Source organism: Mastacembelus armatus, chromosome 15 (assembly GCF_900324485.2).
Source record: "Mastacembelus armatus chromosome 15, fMasArm1.2, whole genome shotgun sequence".
Taxonomy (NCBI): domain Eukaryota; kingdom Metazoa; phylum Chordata; class Actinopteri; order Synbranchiformes; family Mastacembelidae; genus Mastacembelus; species Mastacembelus armatus.
In genome coordinates this window covers 21339783-21358810 of record NC_046647.1, presented here as the reverse complement: position 1 = coordinate 21358810, position 19028 = coordinate 21339783, and the positions used below count along the sequence as shown (strand labels likewise).

Sequence of the window (19028 nt, the reverse complement as noted above, 5' to 3'; positions counted from 1 at the left end):
TCTTTATAGTTATGTGAATGTTTCTAATGAATAATCACCCTAAGGTGTAAAAAAACAAACAGTCTAATAATATACTCTTGAAATATTACATGATGTAACAAAAAAACCTTAAAGGAAATATAAATAAATACATTTCACAAAAGTGTGTGTGTGTGTGTGTGTGTGTGTGTGTTTGTGTTATATGTGGGGACAGGAGGACATTTCTGCATTGTGAGGACATTTTTGCTTGCCCTAACTAATTTAAAGGACTGTTTGAAGGTTAAGACTTGGTTTAGTTGAAAAAGAAGAGTTGAGGTTAAGGGGCTCTGGAATATATTATGGCAATGAGGGTCCTTACAAGTATAGCAAGATGTATGTGTGTCCTTTCCCAAATCTTTAAAGTGTGAACATTGAGAGCATTGTTGTTAACAAAGGTAAATAAATGTTAATAGTATCAGTAAATACAGCTGAGGTGCCACCAGTGACACTGTGATCTTTCTAAATGTGCCATCATGGCAGCCACATTGGCTTACAGACTAATAAGAAGTTAAATACTCAAAAAACTGTGGTTTGGATTTATAGTATTGTGTACAATTATTTAATGTACCTCCATGTGCATATAAACCAGAGACAGGCCTCGAGTAACAATGTAAGTTCACCGATCTTCAAATGCATGAACAGAAATAAGTAGAGCAAGCTGTCAGATAGATAGAGAGACAGATAGATTGGGTGTCATGCAGTACAAACTGTCGAAATAACAGAAAATAAGATTAAACGCTGAAGTGCAGCAAAGTGCATGCTTGAATGGAGTTAAAAAGAGTTAAAGCATTCTTCCATTAAAAAGAAAATTAACAGTCTTTATAATCTTCTATTTACTCTTTTATCAGTGTTCCCCTTTTTTTTTGCCTTTGTTTGGTCGTACTTTCCTTTATTTGATCCTTTTTACTTTGTTTTATTCCACTCTTCATCTATTCTTCCTCTCCTCTCTCCTCTTCAGTCCTCTTCTGAGAGAGTTTCATGGGGAGTTGATGGTCGGGACTTGCTGTGACCTCTGACCTCTGTCTTCCTGTCCTGCAGGAAGTCCCGAATCTCTCCAGGCAAACGCTGAAACTTTTCCTGAAACTCTGCCTCCACGGCTCCCTGCAGCTGGAGAAAGACAAGAGCACTGTGATTCCCACTAATTACAAACAGCTTGTGGAGCCACGGCCTGCTGATGGTTTCTTCAGCAGAGAGCTTGATTAGCTTCATTAGCTTCTGCCGCAAACAAACCTGAGATTCTGTAAACATAGAATCAGTGAAATATATTGGTGATAACTCAGTTTTGTGCCTTGGTTACTTCCAACTGTTGAGACAGATGGATTGTACATGTAGAAAAGCAACCAGCTGTTGTCAGCCACTACCGCCAAGCCTTGAACAGTTCCAATATGGCTGCCAGAGGGCACGTTACATCATTCAAACGCCACGCACTGACGTCAGTTCTGATCCCAAACTGTGTGGGTGCGGAGCCACAGACAGCAGCACCAGCTTGGAGCCCCTTGTACTAATGTTTCTTGCTGTGTAAGGCATCCAAGCATGAAGTACACAAAGTGGTAGGAGGTGCACAAAAAGGAAGAGCAGAAAGAGACAATGTTGGCCTGCTGGAAACAATAAGCATTTGTATTTTACCTTTGGTTTCTGGTCTTGTATCTCCTGCAGGAGCTCTTTGTGCTGCTCCACCAGCTGATCGTGGCGCTTTGCCTGAGTCTCCTCCAGCTGGAGGCAGAAAAGCAGAGACAGAGTTGAAGAGGCTTATGAAAATCTTGATTGCTGAGAAAGACAATGCAACATCTGGACACACAGACTGTTTTGTTCCCATAAAAGTTTCATCATCAACTTTGAAGTTGTCAGTCTATAGAAAAGCCGATGAAAAATTCCTTCATCGTCTGCTCACCCGTTTTATGTTCTGGACCACTTCATTGACGTAGGACTTATTGATCTCGATCTTCTCCCTGGGAAGGCACAGACAGATGAGCTCAGTTCAGTTTGGGCTAAAGCTGATTAGACTAGCTGGATGAATCAGTGCATGAAGCAGATGATGGAGCTGCAGCAGGAATCTGAGGTGAACTTGTGTCTGTGTGTTTATGGATCATACTCCTCTGCCAGATGTTTCTCTTTGGTCTTCGCCTGGTTGATCTTCTCTGTTCTCCTTCGGTCCATCTGTCTCTTCAGCTCTTTCTTCTCCCTACAGCAGCAGGACAAACATTAGAGTGGAAATGCTTTATAAAATACTGTATGTGACTGGTTTTTCATTTTGTTGGAAGTTGTTGTAAATAGAAAAAATCCAGAAAGAGATCCCAAAATAAAAAGTACATTAAGCACAAATTTGGGGCACTTAAATCACAGATTTTGATCTTACTTGTCACAGATGTCTTTGAGTTTCTTCATCTGGGTGTTGTGAGTCTCCTCAGCCAGACTGGTCAGTCGCTCTGTTAGCTGGAGTCAAGACAGTCGCATTTTACATTTGTGCTCAAAAGGCACTGGGTCGACACAAAATGAATGAATCGCTGCACCACCTGGACACTGATGCATCATATTTTGTTCTATCTAAACCCAAAGGTCAGGACCAGCTGTAAGGGAGGGTTTTATTACCGTTTTTATATGTTCTCGCTGTAGATATTTCTGACTGTAGTACTGTTCCTGCCTGAGAGCCAGAAGCTGCTGCTGCTGCTCGTCCTTGAGCTGCTGGAGACGATCATCCTTCTCGCTGTCTGAACATGAACCCCTGATGAACAAACACACAGATGCATACCCACGATGGTCTGATACCTTACAGATTTCCGTCTGACACAAAATGCGGAACAATAATAGTGAACAGTTAAGAGAATCCCACATTATGTGTGTGCACCTGCTCTTGCTACACTGTCTGGATGTTTTCTTGTACTTGTTGTTGAACTCTCGGAGAAACTCTGAGGTTTTCTTGTGGTGTCTCCTCACTAACTCCTTCATCTCTTTAAACTGACGTCTCTGCTCCTTCTGGTAAACCTTTGACTGCTGCAGACTCTCCATGGTGCACGCCGGGACATCTGGTACCACAGGGGATCAGGGATACAGTGTAAGTGTATTAACAGACCCTGAGAAGAATTAATTACAACTCTAACATCATTCTCTGGTGTTTGTATTCATTTTAATTATTCTGAGTTCTCTATTATTATGTTTTTCTACATATATATGATGTAGCTTGTATTTCAAAAATGATTGGAAAGTAATAAATAAATACTGACCTATCAAAATACTCAAAACCAGATCTTCAGTCTTTGCTGCAGGTTTGGCTGCATCTAAAATCCAGAGGAGAAATAATCATCATCAGTAACAAAAATACTATAAATAACAGTGTTTGAGTATTAGAGATATTGTAAAATTAATAATAGTGACATTACACTACTTTAAACACTAAATTCATGTTTGGGTGTCCTTGTTTGTAGGTGAATGTTACCTGTTGTAGCTGTTTGCTGATTGGCTGCAGAAGCTTTTGGTGTTGTGGCGATGGGGGTGTGGCCTGTGGGGCCAGAGGCGGGACTGAGTCCGTTCTCCAGTGGAGCTGATTTCAGGTCGTTCTTACGCTCTGCACAGCTGTCAGCTTCATCCTGCGTAAAGAACCCAACACGAATCAAAGCCAAATGATTTTCAAGACAAAATATAAAAAAAACACCAGAAACAGGACTGACCTCTGTCTGTGCGTCCTCCTCTCCGTCCTCCAGAGTCAGAGCCGCCAGCTGTTTCGACCTCTGCTCCAGGAGGTTGACATACCGAATGGGGTTGGACAGAGCCTCTATTACATCTGGAGAAGAAATATGAAAAAAGAGCTGTGATCTGTTCAGAAGCTCTGTAGAAACACAGCTAATGTCACAGACACAGTACATTCACACAAAACCTACTAAGAGACTAGTAAATGTGAAGAGACAACACTAGGTGGTGCTGGCTGCAGCCTCCTAACAATCCCAGTGGTAGTGTCCAGGTGTGTGTAAAGTGTCTTTTCCAAATTAAATCTGAGATATTTTTTCCTTTATTAATGAAAACGTTTGTGTTTGTTGTACAATTTAACTTTAACTAAACATTTGTACCTGCAAAGGTGTCGGGGACGTAGTCTTTGACTTCGATGTAGACGAACACAGCCGGCAGAATCAGAGGCTGATTTTTCTCGTTCCTCAAACCGATGTAGCGATAACCTGAAAGACACATTTACCAACACACAGGCTGACTGAACTGTTCAACCAGCTGTTGAGCAGCATGTCTCTGCATGATGTTTAAAAACAGTGGAGCTAGAATGTCCTTGAAGGAAAGGTAAGACTTTTTTAATGTGACAGCTATATATATGTACAGAGTCTACACAGGCACTAAAGACAAAAGAAAATAAATATTCATGTATTCATCTTTCAAGTTGGGGATTAAAGTAATAACGTGAGACTTGCATGTAAAGAAACGTCCTGTGATGCATTTCCACATGCAAAGAAACATGTTTCTAAGACAAGAGGAAAGCAGAGCAATGAAAAAAGGTGCAACTTATAGAAGCACCAACTCTACTGACAATAACATGACTGGACATCTGGGAGGTGCAGAACAGAAACAGCACAAAACCAAGCAGTTAGCACCAATCAAAAACAAAAAAACAAGATCTAATAGATAATAACATGTATGACCAGACTGAGTTAAATTCATACCTGGTCTAACGGCAGATGCTGGAATAATGCGATGGCCAATAAACTTTCCTCCTTCCTCAAAAGCAGCGATTCTTAGAGAGGCCAGAGTTGGAAGAATCACCTTTCAGAGACAGCAGAGGTCGGATTAGTGTGCTGCGGAGTGTACAGTGAAAGTATCAGCCTGTGCTGTGTCTCACCTTTTTAAAGATAATCGGCTCCTCGTCCCACACTGGGTTGATGGCGTTGTTGTTCTGAGAGGTTTTGGTCTTCAGCGCTTTCCTCCTGGTGTCCACAGGCAGTCCAAACATCTCCACCTCCACATACACACCCACCCTGCGTTCAGTCAGGAACTGGCCTGAAATCACCTGGGACACACAGACACAGCTCTTAAATAAACAGGCATTAGAGTTAAACTGGGAACAAGTGACAGGTTTGTGGCTGCTGGTGGACTAGAACAGAGCTGAATAAAACCTGTGAAAAATTTTTTTACTGCTCTGCCAAAACAGACTAATCTCATTCCAGTAAAGAGACACCACCACCATCCATTTCTGGCCCCCACTCCCACCTCATTCTCACTGTCATGCAGCCCCCAACCATATACAACAGATCCACTCTAAGCGAAGGAAAGGATTCAGATCGCACCTTCACAGAGAGAGTGTTGGCTACGATGCCGTCCACTGTGTTTTCTGTGAAGGGGTCAAAGTGTTTGTCTGGCCGTCTCATGAACTCAGGCTTCAGTCTGTAGCCGCTGCGACCATTGTACTCAAACATGAAGAGATTCAGCTGCATGGACAAGTCTGAGACAGGAAACTAACGTTAGGATTAAGAATACAAAGACTTGCACAAACAGGCTGGATCAGAGCTGTTGCCGGTGCTGAGGAGTAGCAGGGGTTGTTTTCCTTTTCTTTCATGTTGAATGTTTTTTTTTTTTGACTATAAAGCCCCCTGAGGCTAATTTGTGATATTCAGCTATATAAATTAAATGTGACTTGATTTTGGGATCAATGAAATCATAATAAAATCTAAAATATGGTGCCTTGTACATAAAAACATGCCTGACCTGAGTCCCAATATAAATAAATACCCAGTCACAGAGATTAAAGTTATTTTGAGTATTGAATTTTTAACACATTTCTAAAATGGCACTATTTTTATTCAAATACTGAGGTAAAAGTTCACTTTTACATGCAAATTAATAGCAAGAGTAAATACAACTATATCATAAAATAATAAATAAAAGCGTTTCACCCATAGTTTGGTAGTTGAGAGCTACCAGCTGACATCCAGCGTTCCAGAAGAGCTGAGGCATAAAGTTTGACGAGTCCACTCGGGTTCCTTTTGGGTAGATACGACTCAGCTGGTATTTATTATATCTGGTTCATGTGAGGTTAAGGACAATGGCAGAGTTAGCTCATTTTGTTTTCTGTGCCATGCTAAACATTTTCACATCCTATGTGGACACTGGGATGAGACACTGACGTATTTCAAAAATGAAAATACATCAAGACATCCTCGAGCTGTACATTTACAAAACCTCATGGAAGAGATCAATCACTGTTTCTGCACTTAATACATCATCATACAGTATATATATATACAATTCAAATCTATTACACCTAGTAACTAATCCATTTATCCATTATCTAACACTATCTTGGTGGGGCTGGAGCCAATCCAGCTGACATTGGGCGAGACGCGAGGTCCATCATCAGTCTAGTGACTAACACTACTGCTATTTAAATCCAAATTCATAATAGAAGTGTAACAAACTTTTATACAAAAGAGCATCAAAAGAGGGAAAACATAAAATATAAAAGCGGTTGCCATGGTACTGTATGTTGTTACTGTGGCAACTGTTGCCAAGGATACTCCACAAACTCCACGGGTGACTTTGTGAGGTGCTCCAGGGCTTTGGTCTCCACAAAAGACGACATGTGGTAACAGCGGGCGGCCTCTACACACACACACACACACACACACACACACACACACACACACACACACACACACACACACACACACACACACACACACACACACACACACACACACACACACACACACACACACACACACACACACACACACTTCTGAGCCATTGTTTTGGTTGATTCATGCACATGCTGTGCACACCACTGTTGATTGAGTTGATTTCTCAGATTATTTGACGTTTTGCTTGGTAACATATAAAAACCAAAATAAAAATCAGAAAACGTCTTTTGTTTTACTTTTACTTTAAGATAATGAGTTCAGTCACTAATCTCCTGCTCTGTCATTGTAAATTTTCATCAAATGTTGTCCTCAAGTTCTGAAATCCTCCTACACAGACAGCAGAGGCAGGAGAGAAAACAGAGTGTGTGTATCAGTCTTCTGTCAAAATATACAGCTCTGAGCCTTTCTTTCTTACTCTTGGAGGCTTCGAAGGAGTTGAACTTGGTTGGCTGGACATAGTTTACCAGAGTGGACATTTCTTCCGTAGCCACGGCCTCTCGCTCTGCTGAGCCCTGACGTGATAAACAACAGGGATAAAGTTTGAGTGTTGAGGGTCTCGTGTTCAGATCAGAGCTCTCATGGATTAACATTTCCAATAACATGTTTTAGGAAAGTGTCTGGAGGGAACTTCAGCTGTAAGTTAAACGCAACGGGTTGAACGTTTTCCAACACATCTGTTTGTGAAGAAGAACTGAATAAAAACTTAAGCTCAGCTTGAATGACCAAGCTGAGGACGACAAAACAAAACAACAGTCGACATTAAGAATAAACAACAACAGCAAAGGAACTAAACAGCAACACACTGCAGAGACAACAGCAAAAGAATTAACAACCACCACCAAAAACACTAAATAACCAGATCCACAATGACAGCAGCATGAACAGGAAACAACAAAACAATGGAAAACACTGTAAACAGTAACACATGGCGACAGCAGTGACACTGAGCTCTGTGTGATGTCACCACTGACCTTTTTACCATCATCATCGTCGTCATCATCATCTTCCTCACTCTCAGCCTCCATCTCTGTTAAAAATTAAACAAGCCTTCATCCCTTCTGCTTGTTCTAGATATCTGACATGCTGACTACAAGGCAGACTTGTTATCAGTTAATAGGTTTGTAATCTCACTGCAAAACACCATCATTTAGAGTTCAGTCAGTTCAATGAGATCAATCTAAAGCTGCCTACTCATTCAGTGTTTTAACATGAGAAAACATCCTGTGTAGAAATTTATGAAAAGAATCAAAGACTTTCCATCAGTCACTTAGTAAAAATCCACAAACACACCAAACTGAACTTTGAGCTGTTTTCAAACAGAAAACACACAAAATCTAAAAATATAAACGGAGCAGATGTCTGTAGTTTTGTCTGCAGGTGATTACTCAGCCCACTCACACATTCACTGACTAATAGGGTCAAAGTCAGTGCATGAGTATGTACTTCAGCACAGCTAGTAGCCTGCTCCCTGTGAATGGCTGGGCTCTCAGTCCCAGACCTGTTTGCACATCAGACACGTCAATAAATCTGCCTAATTTCCCCTTGCACCGCCGTTTAATTGCTGTTCGGAGCTTGTGACCGCTTCTGAGATGTCCTGCTCGTTACTGAGACATCCCTGAAGACGTGCAGAGGACTGAAGAGGAAAATCACAGCTGCCTCTTTGGCCGAAGTCACGACGGAAATTTTGGCGGAATAGGTTGATCTGTGAGAGGCATTTTTAATGCAACTCAGAAAAATACACAAGAAGTCTGGGTGACGACCATATGATTCAACTTTTGGTGATTTTAATATTTAAACTTAATGTGAAAATTGTCTTTTGATCAGATACAATAAAAAAATTATTATTTATTTTATTAATTACTTCACTTTTTCTCTGAAGTATTTTAAATAGAATAAAAAATGAAGGATGGTTGTCATATTCTGCCCCGGTCCTTTCTGTCTCTCTGTCTCAAAATGAAGCTGATTTGGTGATGACTCATATTCATGAATCTGTACGTCTCCTGGAAGGAGTTGCACAAAAACCACTTTTGACATTTGGTGCCTGTAATTAGAGGCTGAACAGTCTTTGGTTCTTGTCTCCGCACATAGAAAGTCAAAGAAAGATTTACTTCCTGTCTCTTTATGTGATACAAAGACTGTCCGTGTGTCACACATTTCACACCATGAATTACGAGGCTGAAAAAGTCATTTTGTCGTCGCGTCTTACCTCCTGTGTTGTTGCTAGGAGACACTGGCTCGTTGCTCTGATTGGCAGGTTGGTCTGTCAGTCTCTTGGTGTCTGTGTTATTAGCTGGTTTGTGGGATTTCTTATTCTTGATGAGAATTTTTCCCATCAGCTCTTGAGGACTGGGCAGGGGGACACCCGACTCCAGCTGCACACACACAATGGACATGACAGTACAATTATTACCTCAATCACTGTAGACTGCAAAACAACAACCAGTGTGCATTTTGTTATTTTTATTACAACGTTGCATAGAACATTTGTCCTGGTGTGTTCTTACAGGGTATTTGTCCAGAGGGTCAATCAACAGCGCTTCTCCAAAAATGGACCGACAATACTCAGCCATTTTAGCCTGCTGCTTCAGCCTGATGACGGATGGACAGTTATAAAACAGAGAAATCCTCCGTTAAACACCCCTTACTGTGCAACCAGTCATTCTGAACCCTCAGCTCATAAATAATGACAGAGATTCTCACGAGTCCACGTGGTTTTCAAATGACAGTATGACGGGGAATGGTGAGGTCTTGAAGGCGCACTCTGCAATGGCTTCAATCACTTCCTGTAAAGTACAAAACAAAAGCACAGCTTTAAGTTTTAAAAGAGTAAAATCACAGAACAAATCAGCCGAGGCCATAAAAACAATAACAGCTTCATTCTTTACATCAAATTAACTTGTGCCACGTTGGACAGTAAAAATACGACTGATTTAACAAGGCTTTCGTGACACTACAGTGTGTGTGCACCTTAAAAGAGATTTCTGATGTCATGGTAAACCCGTGTGTGATAACAGGTTCCTCCTCAGCAGTTCGGCCTTTCCACACATCTAGTTCCACGCAGCGGCATCCTGCCAGGAGAACCTGCCGGTACATCTCCACCGAGGAGCTCCCTGCCAGCTGGCCCGCTGAAATGCAAGGACAAGAATAAAACAAGACAGTTTGACAGATGACAATACGACATTTTATGCCAAATGCTTCAATAAAAAGTTGCAATATTGCATCTGTGTTTTAGGATGAGTTTGTCTTCCTTGGTCTAAACAGAACAAGAAAGTTTCATTGCCTTTTGTTTCCAGTGCTCATGGATTTTAGGAGTTCAGTGTCATTTCTTTGCATCCTGTTCATTTCTGGAGTCACAACAAATAAAAATATGTGCACTGGATTGTAATTTCCAGTTTACACTAACTCTGTGCTGACATAGAGTCAAAACCATCCCTTTAGACCTGTAGTCATGTCTCCTAAGAAACTGCCAAACAATGCATTTGTTCTGTCAATGCAAAAATAATGGATCCACTGCTGGTAGCTATGTTGAGAGGGAGCTCACCTGTCAGGTACGTGTTATGTGATGAGTTGATGAAGTAGTGAGACAGGGGGAAGTTCATGTCTTCAGACTGATCCAGTTTGTCTGGTGGAATGACTCCGTTCTCATCGCTGGACAGATAAGCAGAGAAAGCCTGGAGAGAGATGAGGCCTATATAAAACACACACACACACACACACACACGCACACGCACACGCACACGCACACACACACACAGTATGTAACTGGCTCATATAAATGCTTTGTGGTCTCTTGTCCTTGAGGTTACAGTTACGTAAATACTGTTACTATTTGTTTAAATCTGATATTTACGTTTCTTGGCCATATCCCCACATGTACGAGTAGTTTACCATGTAGATACAGAAAACAGACGTGAAAAGACAGAACTCTTGGACCTACTGAAGATGGTTTTGCATTATTATATCACAGATGGAAAAGATAACAAAAGATTTTTGTAAGAGCTGGTGCTGGATTTGAATTAGATGCCAAATTTGCTTCTGGCAGGATCCAACAAAAATGTGAGCGTCTTCAGTTCTTATTTTAGCAGTTTACAGTCTGTGGGGATGTGGCTAGAAATGTACTGTGGCATCAACCCATGTACACATATAATGGTGCAGAACTGGTTGTTACCAAACGCAACAGATGAGCTAATAATATCTTATTATTATTATTATCTTAATGATAAGTTGGAAAAAAAAAAAAAACGTGTAGCGTTTGCACCTTGTTTCAGCTGCGCCTGGTCATGTTGGTACCGCTCCATCAGAGCGTGTGTCTGCGCAGGGCGAAGAGGCGGGTACAGGATTTCATTGAGCCTCGGGTCTCTCTGTTTGTTGTTGATGAACTCTGTCATCTGATCGACTGACAAAGCCCCATCATCCCCTCCTCTACAGAGCACAGCAGGACCAGAGCTGGGGTTACAGAGTACTGCAGGATGTTTACACGTCTGTGCGAATGATCCACATTTAAGACACGCTAAAATCTCTAATGTCATCTGAAACTGCACAATGTTTTCTTCCACATACTTTATTTGGATGAGGCAATAAACTGTTGGCAGGAGCCAGAATGTGAGAAACTGTTTGTACAAAATGCACCTGACGAGCCTCATATGAGCAATTTACCTACCAGCTCTGTCTAAACTGTTGTTCTCCAAGTAAAAAAAAAAAGTTTTTTCACGTATATGTTGATCTATTTCTTTACAACAGTGTGAAAATCTGTGTCACAACTGATCAATCAGATTTTCAATATCTCACATTATTATAAACTGAATCCTCTTAAACTTTTAACTGTTGTTCAGAAACAATGATTCATTTAAAAAAACTTCAACTCTGGGAATTTGTGATATTTTTCCTTATATTTGAAAACAATCCATTCACGACTCAATAATGACAATGACCGATTGCTTACAGCGTGGATGTGCGGATCACAGCAGTTAAGACTGTGATTAACACTCCAGTGCTACAGATAGAGCCTCTCATTAATCCTTCTCTGTGCACAAGTGGGACAGAAGATGAATCATACTTCATTCTTCTCATATCAAGAAAATTGGCCTGAAGCAAATAACAACACACTTTAAAAGCTCATTTTGTAGCGAAGCCTCTTCGGCATTAATGCAGCTGCAAATCAGGTGAAGGCTTTTCTCAAAACTTACTGCAGTTTAAAGATGTTGCTGAGCTCAGAGCGAGGACACAGACTGTCCAAGAAGCTCCTGTAAGCTTCAAATGTAAAGTCGTCCAGTTTGATACTGTCACCCTGTCAAATATAGAGGACACTGATGGAAAAACATTTACAACTCATAAATATTTCATTTGCTAGTGTTTAACACATGACATTAGCCTCCAGCTTTCAGCATCTCCTACTTTATTTGCCTCCAACTTTCTAAAGACGATAAAACTTAGTAAAAAAGTGTTTAACCTACGAAACATGAACAATTTCCCCAACTCTTTCCTCGTGAAAAGAAACTTTCTGTGCTCACAGAAACGAAATCTGATTCACAAAGACTGTGTGTATCGTATATTAATTTCTAAGCATGTCTGCCATGATGTTAATGGTTAATTTCTCCTGTGTATCTGCTGTTTACTGACACTAATAGTAATACAAACTTATTTGAAGTGTTTACCCGTCCGTAGGGCAGTCTGCAGCTCTCCAAGGCATTCTCCACTCGCTTTCTGTCAGACGAAAACAGCCGAACGATGCTGCGACAGAGAATGACATCACGCCATTATCAGCTCTTCCTTAACCACAACATGTCACCAAGCCTAAACCTACATTTTTACTTCTTAAAATACCTTCTCCACTCTTCCCCCTCTAATTAACCGCCCCGAGATTACGTCTGTAACGTCTTCCTCTGACTCCACAAAACCTCCTGCACCTTCCTCCTGCTCTCCCAAAACTTTACCTTTGAAAGTTTTACCTTAACAATACGAAGGTTCTTACTGTGCTTCTGAAAATCCTTCCCCAACCTTCTACTTTGCCTTTGCTGTCAAACCAGCTCTGCAGCTTTAAAACCTCACCTCTCCGACTCAAATTCCAGGATGTACAGTACTGTGTAAAAGTTTTAGGAGCTAGAAATACACAGGAGATACTTTTAATATAAATTACACAAATAGTTTATTAATGAGTTCATAATAAAAGAACCAAACCTTAAATCTAATGAGTATGTGCAGCTCTTCCCTTTGCCCTTAAACCAGCAGCAGGTCTCTCTGGTTTGACCTGCACACACTTTCTCCTGGTACTTTGCAGAACCTTGGAGAACCTGCTGAGGTTCTTCTGTAGATTCAGTCTGTCCCTGTGTTTTTGTCTCTTCGTGTGATCCCAAACTGACTCCACACAGCCCAGATCTGGGCTCTTGGGGGGCGTGAGACCATCTGCTGCAGGACTCCTGGTTCTTCTTGCCTCTGAAAATAGTTCTTCAAGAACTCTAGTGGGTTCTGTGATAAGAATGTAAAAGATCTAAATTGTCTAAAAGTCCTGTATCATCTCTCCCTAATTCAGCTCCTGGGTTTGCTTCTAAACTGCAGCTTTCTATCACAGCTGTATGATCCATCTCGTGCTCTGGCAGTGGTTGATTACCAGGTCAGTGCTGAATTAAGCACCTTCATGAATCCTGTCCCTGTTTTTCCTTTCCCAAGTGCACGTGGAATTAAGTTTATTTTTGGAAGCAAGGGCCGAAAAGAACAAAGTTTAAGTTTGTGTGTGTCTCTGCAGATTTCATCAGGCTATTTCCTCACATCTTCCATCTACTGTAACACGTGCGCCAAAGTTTCTACTCGGAGAGAACAGCTGATTAAGGATTAATAATCAGGAACTTACTTCTTCACAGGAATCCGGCCCTCTGCGTTTAGCTGGAGGGTTAACCTGACGTATCTGAAACAAACAAAAGCTGTGAGCTGCGTCTCACATTTGTTCTCCCTAAACTCTTTAGATCTCAAGGGACCAACCAGCAAAATGAGGACCAGTTTAATATAAAACATCAGGAGAATAATTATCATGATCATGGACTTCAGTGATACTCCAGTCTGGAGGTCTTGAGCAAAGAACTGCACTTTATTAACTGGAGGTCTGTGGGGAAAGTGTGTGTAAAATATTGGATGTTTTTATTTTCCAAGAAATCTGAAGTGATATTTCTCCACAGGTAGAAACATGATAGAAATTAAATTCTTTCAAGGTTCTTCTGATGGAGGTCACAGACGGCTCTGAATTATTCTTCACAGCTTTGGAAAAGAGCTACCTACGTACAGATGCCAAGATGTTACACCAGGATGTATTGCAGGTATCTGTGTACTCACGCTTTCAGCAGGCTGTGGTCTCTGTTGAGGTTGTGGCTCAGCAGGTTGGAAGACAGAGAAAACAGTTCCTCACACCACACCTACAGAAACCAGATCATCATCGTCATCATCGCCATCGGCCCCTCACACCATCACTGTACCGGGTTCAGTACCTTGGCTTCGTCCTCCTGTGTAGCGATGAAGTTCAACTGGTTGACGTTTACCAGGTCTGAAGCCGTAACCACGGTAAGCATGCGGTTCTCCAGCCGACCAACCAGGTTTCCCACATCCAGCAGCTCCCGCAGCTTGGCCTCCTATTGGACGACACAGAATGAAAGCTGTCAGCTGAAACAAAGACACACTGGCGGTACACTGGGAGGAGACGGACAAGGGGAGGTGGAGGCCATTTGGGACAGTTTTTGTGTTTCTCATGTAAAAAAAACAAAGTGTTCTGCTACTATCACCTGAGAGAACATAAAAACATCTCACACACAATTAGAGTCTAGATCCAATGTGAAATAATGCATTTCTAATATGCAAAGCTGGTGTGGTGCATTGGGGCATAGTGGCATCTGTGGGAAAACCTGCTGAAACTAAAAACTACAAGCTGATGATCAAACAAAGGGAAATATTTTTATCCTCATGTACTAAAATATCTGTGAAATGGGTTCAACGTAAAAACTGTTTACCATGACGCTGGTACAGGTAGAATTTTGTTTGTTGGTTGAAGAAGCTGTTTATTTAATCATGAATGTACTAAAAAATCTCACACTTCACGTTTTTTTTAAAAAAAAATATTATACACCTATTCGCTGCATTCTGGTATTTAAACACAAATATGATGTTATCATACAATACAAAGGAGTGATAAATGAATCATGTCCATGAATGTCCCAGAATTGCAGGTAAATTGTAAATAATGTCGCAAATTCCAAAATATTTGACTCTCACTTTTATTCAAAGCTGGTGTGAAACAGCTTCCTCCAAGTGCAGGATGATAACTGGTTAAACTGGTTTTAATGCATCTTTCCAGTTTCCTTCATGTAGTTTTTGATGTGAACTGTAGAACAGGAGCCTAATGGAGATTTGTGATCATTAAACCCCAACTTACATGAGATTAACATCTATTTCTGAGTGAGAAAACACATGTGGTGGTGGAGCAGGAGACTAATGGAGGTTTGTGAAGCCGACTTGGTAATCATGACTTAAATTACCACAGTCTCTGAACAATACATGTCACCTTCTGTGTTATTTATAGAAAGCTCTTTAGGCAACACACACAAAGTGCTTCTAGTTGTAGAAAGATAAAACACGCTGACAGGACATAAGCAGCATCGAAGCTCTAAATACACATCACCAGAACGGAGCAGTACTACACACACACACACACACACACACACACACAATAAAACAATACTGAACATTTAATTTAACATGAGTTTTTCTGCATGAGAGGAGCAACATTCAGTGAGTGGAGAAGTGTCTCTAATGCAGGAAGGTGAAAGCCTGGACCAGACATATGAAGGGAAAGCTGAGACTGAGACGTGACGGTACCTTGGGTGTTTTGGTGCTTCTACCCGTTCTGACATCTTTTACCAGGATCAGGTCCAACAATTCTGTGTCCTAATGGAAACACAAACACACACACACACACACACACTCAGGAGTTATCTTGGAGATTAATGCTTCTTAGGATTTAAGCTCACCTGGAGAGAACGGGTGTGTATGTACAACAATCTGCGATCACATGCTTGTCTTTCCTTTGCAATACTGATTCCTACAGCCTTTACAGCACATTTACATTTACACCACGTGTTATATACACACTATATAAGTGGGTGTGTGTGACGTGATGTGCAGATTGACATCTGCTGCCTGTGTTCATACAACATTTCTTCCAGGACAGAATCACAGTATCATGTTGATTAACAATATTAAATCAACAATATTAAAGCCATAGTTGTTTGAAAAGACGCTTTTCAGGTCACGTTAATAAACTATATTGAAGACCAACGACAAGAAGTCGTATTGTTGACTGATCATTTGTAAATACAAAATAAACAACATGAGCTAATGAGGAAAACCTTGCAGCCAGCAGCAGCAACAATAGATTAAACCAGAAATCAAAGAAGAACCCGTCTGGCTGCATCAGTAGATCAGCATCATTGCATGTTGTCTGTTGTTGTTGTCGTCATGTTTTGCTGTATTAACACAGTTTCCAGAGGCAGAGAAGCAGTGCCCCAATCAGTTTCAACATCAATCAGCATCAAAGTGCTGCACACCCACAGACCACAAGAAACACATACTATTATTATTAATACTAATACTAATACAAACACTGAGGCCTCGAATGAATTAAAAACACTACTAACATTTAGCATTAGCTTATCGTTTAACAAGGAGCACCTGTGGCAAATATTGTTGCTGAAGTTACTTGTTGAAACATGATATATATATATATATATATATATATATATATATATATATATATATATATATATATATATATATATATGAAATATGAAAATGATTATTATTCAGAAAATATTTGTCTGTCTTCTCATTTAAAATGGAGACCCACAGTCCTCAAATGTCAACTCATTATAGAAATAGAGCACATGAAGCTAAAGTTTATATATTTAGGTGACTGAAGGCAGTGTATGAGTCTGTGTGTGTGTGTGTGTGTGTGTGTGTGTGTGTGTGTGTGTGTGTGTGTGTGTGTGTGTGTAACCTTGTTTTGGTCAGTCCAGTAGAGGTAAAATCCATGTGGATCCACATACAGAGTCACAGGTGAAACCGTAGACAGATCCTGAGTGAAAACATATGAAATGTCAAACACATTTTCTGCTCTGTATAAAAATAAGGTCCTCCATAGAAATTTAAAATGCTCTCACACAAAATCTAATGATCTTTCACGGCTGAAAATTACTTTATATGAATGTTTTCCTTTGATTTTGGCAGTGACCTACTTGCACTTGTCTAAACTGCTGGAATAAATAATAAATTCTGTCATATTTCTTGGGGGGACAATGTCATTAAAAACATGACATGTTTTGGCTTTAGGGAACAGCATCAGTCCGTGTAGGAAGCTGTTTCTGCACAGCACAGAGGAGAAAGAGAAGTTTTCCAACTAACTTAGGGATTATTTTAAAATTAGCTTTTTATGACAGCGTGTTATTTATCCTGGTAACATCTTTGTCTGCTAAAATATTTGTGTGGATGTGAGGGCTTATGAAGCTCTTCATACGGCTTTGCATATTTTTTGAATAGGCTGTGGATTCTGCTGCTTGAGCTGCTTTCCTCATAATAGCGCAGCCTAAAACCAGAAGAATGAAAACTAGAAGAAAAAGCTCAGAAGATGGTTAACTAGATCCCCGGTTGTCGCTCGTTGGCATAGCAACCAGTTCTATTTTTCATAAAGCTCAGTTCCACATGTTGGAGAAATTCAAATATCAAAGCACACACACACACACACACACACACACACACACACACACACACAAGCTTTGTCAGGGTGAACAGATCCAGTATTGGATCAGTTCTTCCATTAAGCTTGATATTACATGGCTCAATACATCGATTCACACAAACAACCAAACAAACATCCATCTGTTTAGGTGGTGGTAATCATGTCAGTTACCATGGCAACCGGACAGCACGTTTCCCATTGTCAGGTCTCTGTACTTTGGCATACCAACGCACACACACACACACACAACTTGGCAAATACCTACAATTATGCATCTGACTGTGACACATAAGGCCCTGGAGGGGTAGTGCATGTGTGTATTTTGTACACACACACACACTCAGTACAGTAGATGAATACTAATGGATTCCACACCAACAGGTGGCAATAGAGATACTGACCACTACTGCGTTTTTCACGCACACACATGCTGCCACACTCTCTCTCTCTCTCTCTCTCTGTGTGTGTCTTGCTGGCATCACACAGATACTTACTGCCAAAGCTCAATCAACAAATGAATAGTAAACACATCTGACAACATGGCACATCTCCTCCTTGTCTCATTCCTTTTAAAAGCAACCACATTTGAATTAATGGCATTTTCCTATATTACCAAAACATACGTGAATACTGCAAAAATAAAAGTAGAACAAGGTACAACAGGTATTTAAGGAACATCAGGCTGCTTACCTCATCCCATTTAGTGAAGTTACTTCCGTTCCTCAGTGTGTGAGAGACGGAAGGAGGCTGGAGTTTCAATGCATGGACCCCCGGCTGAGCGCTCGCCATGACTGTACACACATTAATGCACACACTCTCTCGCTCTCTCTCTCTCTCTCTCACACACACACACACACACACACACACAAACTGAAGACGCTCAGTCTCAGACACTTGGATGCAGCATCTCTGTCATGTCCAAGTCCAAACTCCTCAGAAGTCAGGCAGAGATGCTCAGCTGCAGCAGCATCTTCTCGTCCTCAGATTTGGTCCCGTCTTTTGGCCGCACTTGTCTTTCACTCTTTTTTTTAATTTGAGCTCTTCTTCTCTCTCCTCTTTCTCTTTGTTCTGTGCCTCCTTCCTCTCTTTTCTTATCCCTCCCTTTGCTCTTCTTCCTCCCTCCCTCAGCTCGTCTCCCCCTCTCTCCTCTGTTGGTGCTGCATCTCACAGAGAGACAGACTGAAACAGATGCCTTCGTGGGAGACAGGATACATGTGTGTGCGTGCACGAGTGTGTATGTGCACGCACTGCCTCCTCAAATTGACTCATCGGCGACATGCGCACAACGGCAGCTTCCCACAGATGGGGGAGGGATGAGAGAGGGAGAGCAGGAACGACAGAGAGAGACAGAGAGAAAAAGAGAGTGGGAGAGATGGAGAGAAACGAAGAGAGAAGAAGAGGAAGAAGGGAAAAGGAGAGGAGGGAGAATAAAGAGCTGGAGGGAGAAAAGGGAAAAGGAGTGGGTGAATCAAATCAAACCAGGATTATGGTCAAATGAGGCCACTTTTGAATATACACTACACTGTCAAAAATATGTGGACACAGAAAATTACGCCCGTATGTGATTCTTCATCTGCTGCTGTAACAGTCTCCCAGTCAACACTGGGCAA

At 41.1% G+C, this 19028-nt stretch overlaps 1 protein-coding gene across 1 annotated transcript; it reads right to left on the bottom strand.

Moving 5' to 3' along the window:
* Positions 1–150: 150 nt before the first annotated feature.
* plcb1 (phospholipase C beta 1) lies at positions 151–18207 on the bottom strand. The gene is made up of 31 exons (XM_026309242.1): positions 18109–18207; positions 16681–16758; positions 15504–15572; positions 14123–14263; positions 13971–14050; positions 13495–13548; positions 12302–12377; positions 11834–11934; positions 10906–11069; positions 10189–10335; positions 9615–9772; positions 9348–9430; positions 9152–9236; positions 8854–9019; positions 7592–7674; positions 7063–7159; positions 6525–6609; positions 5904–6028; positions 5298–5452; positions 4853–5020; positions 4677–4776; positions 4080–4184; positions 3684–3796; positions 3452–3602; positions 3240–3293; positions 2608–3041; positions 2375–2451; positions 2111–2200; positions 1910–1967; positions 1645–1731; positions 151–1125 (listed from the first exon to the last, which is right to left on the bottom strand). Exons 1-31 carry the CDS (start codon positions 18205–18207, stop codon positions 973–975), a joined length of 3636 nt encoding a protein of 1211 aa, XP_026165027.1. The 3' UTR covers positions 151–972.
* Positions 18208–19028: the final 821 nt, after the last annotated feature.